The 539-nt window shown below is 47.9% G+C and overlaps 1 protein-coding gene across 1 annotated transcript in view; it reads right to left on the bottom strand.

Annotated features, from left to right (window-relative positions):
- Rnf213 (ring finger protein 213) overlaps positions 1–539 on the bottom strand; it is a 110078-nt gene that overhangs the window by 41369 nt on the left and 68170 nt on the right. The window contains 1 exon segment of the mRNA XM_031354095.1: positions 154–370. Coding sequence (XP_031209955.1) covers positions 154–370 — 217 coding nt within the window.

Raw genomic sequence — 539 nt, 5'->3', positions numbered from 1 at the left:
GGACAGTAGAGAGTGACCAAAGACCGCTCAGGGGTTTGATGAGCATTGTCTACTGCTATGACCCTCTAAGCTGAACCTGGTACCCTAAGGACAGTACCTGCATCTGAGTAACTTGGGGAGAGAATAAGGAGTGCTTTGTTATGAGTCACTTACCTTGTGTTATTCAACACAAGAGGGATGTTCAGGAACTTAATATCACTGTAAATAAACATCCAAAGATCTTGAGCCCAGGCCGGTGAATCTGGCTGGGCCAGTAGCTCCAGGTTACCATCTCTATCAATGTGAGATATCATGCTCGCCAGGATGGGGGTGACCACATCTTGGATCCGCTTCCAAAGGGTATGTCTGCAACAGGAACATAGGAAACCCCCTGTGGTTAGGGTAGCAATGACATGCATGGCTGCCTCCACATTCCCTTCCTGAGGTTCCCACATGAAAGCCAGAGCAAGAGCTTTCCAACATTTTCAAGAATGGGGGAAAGCAATTGGGGAGATAGCACAGTGGTTAACAGCATGAACTGCTCTTCCAGAGAACCTGAT

The sequence above is a fragment of the Mastomys coucha genome, unplaced genomic scaffold (genome assembly GCF_008632895.1).
Source record: "Mastomys coucha isolate ucsf_1 unplaced genomic scaffold, UCSF_Mcou_1 pScaffold5, whole genome shotgun sequence".
NCBI classification, from domain to species: domain Eukaryota; kingdom Metazoa; phylum Chordata; class Mammalia; order Rodentia; family Muridae; genus Mastomys; species Mastomys coucha.
The sequence above is the reverse complement of the archived record's forward strand: the minus strand, read 5'-3'. Positions and strand labels throughout refer to the sequence as shown.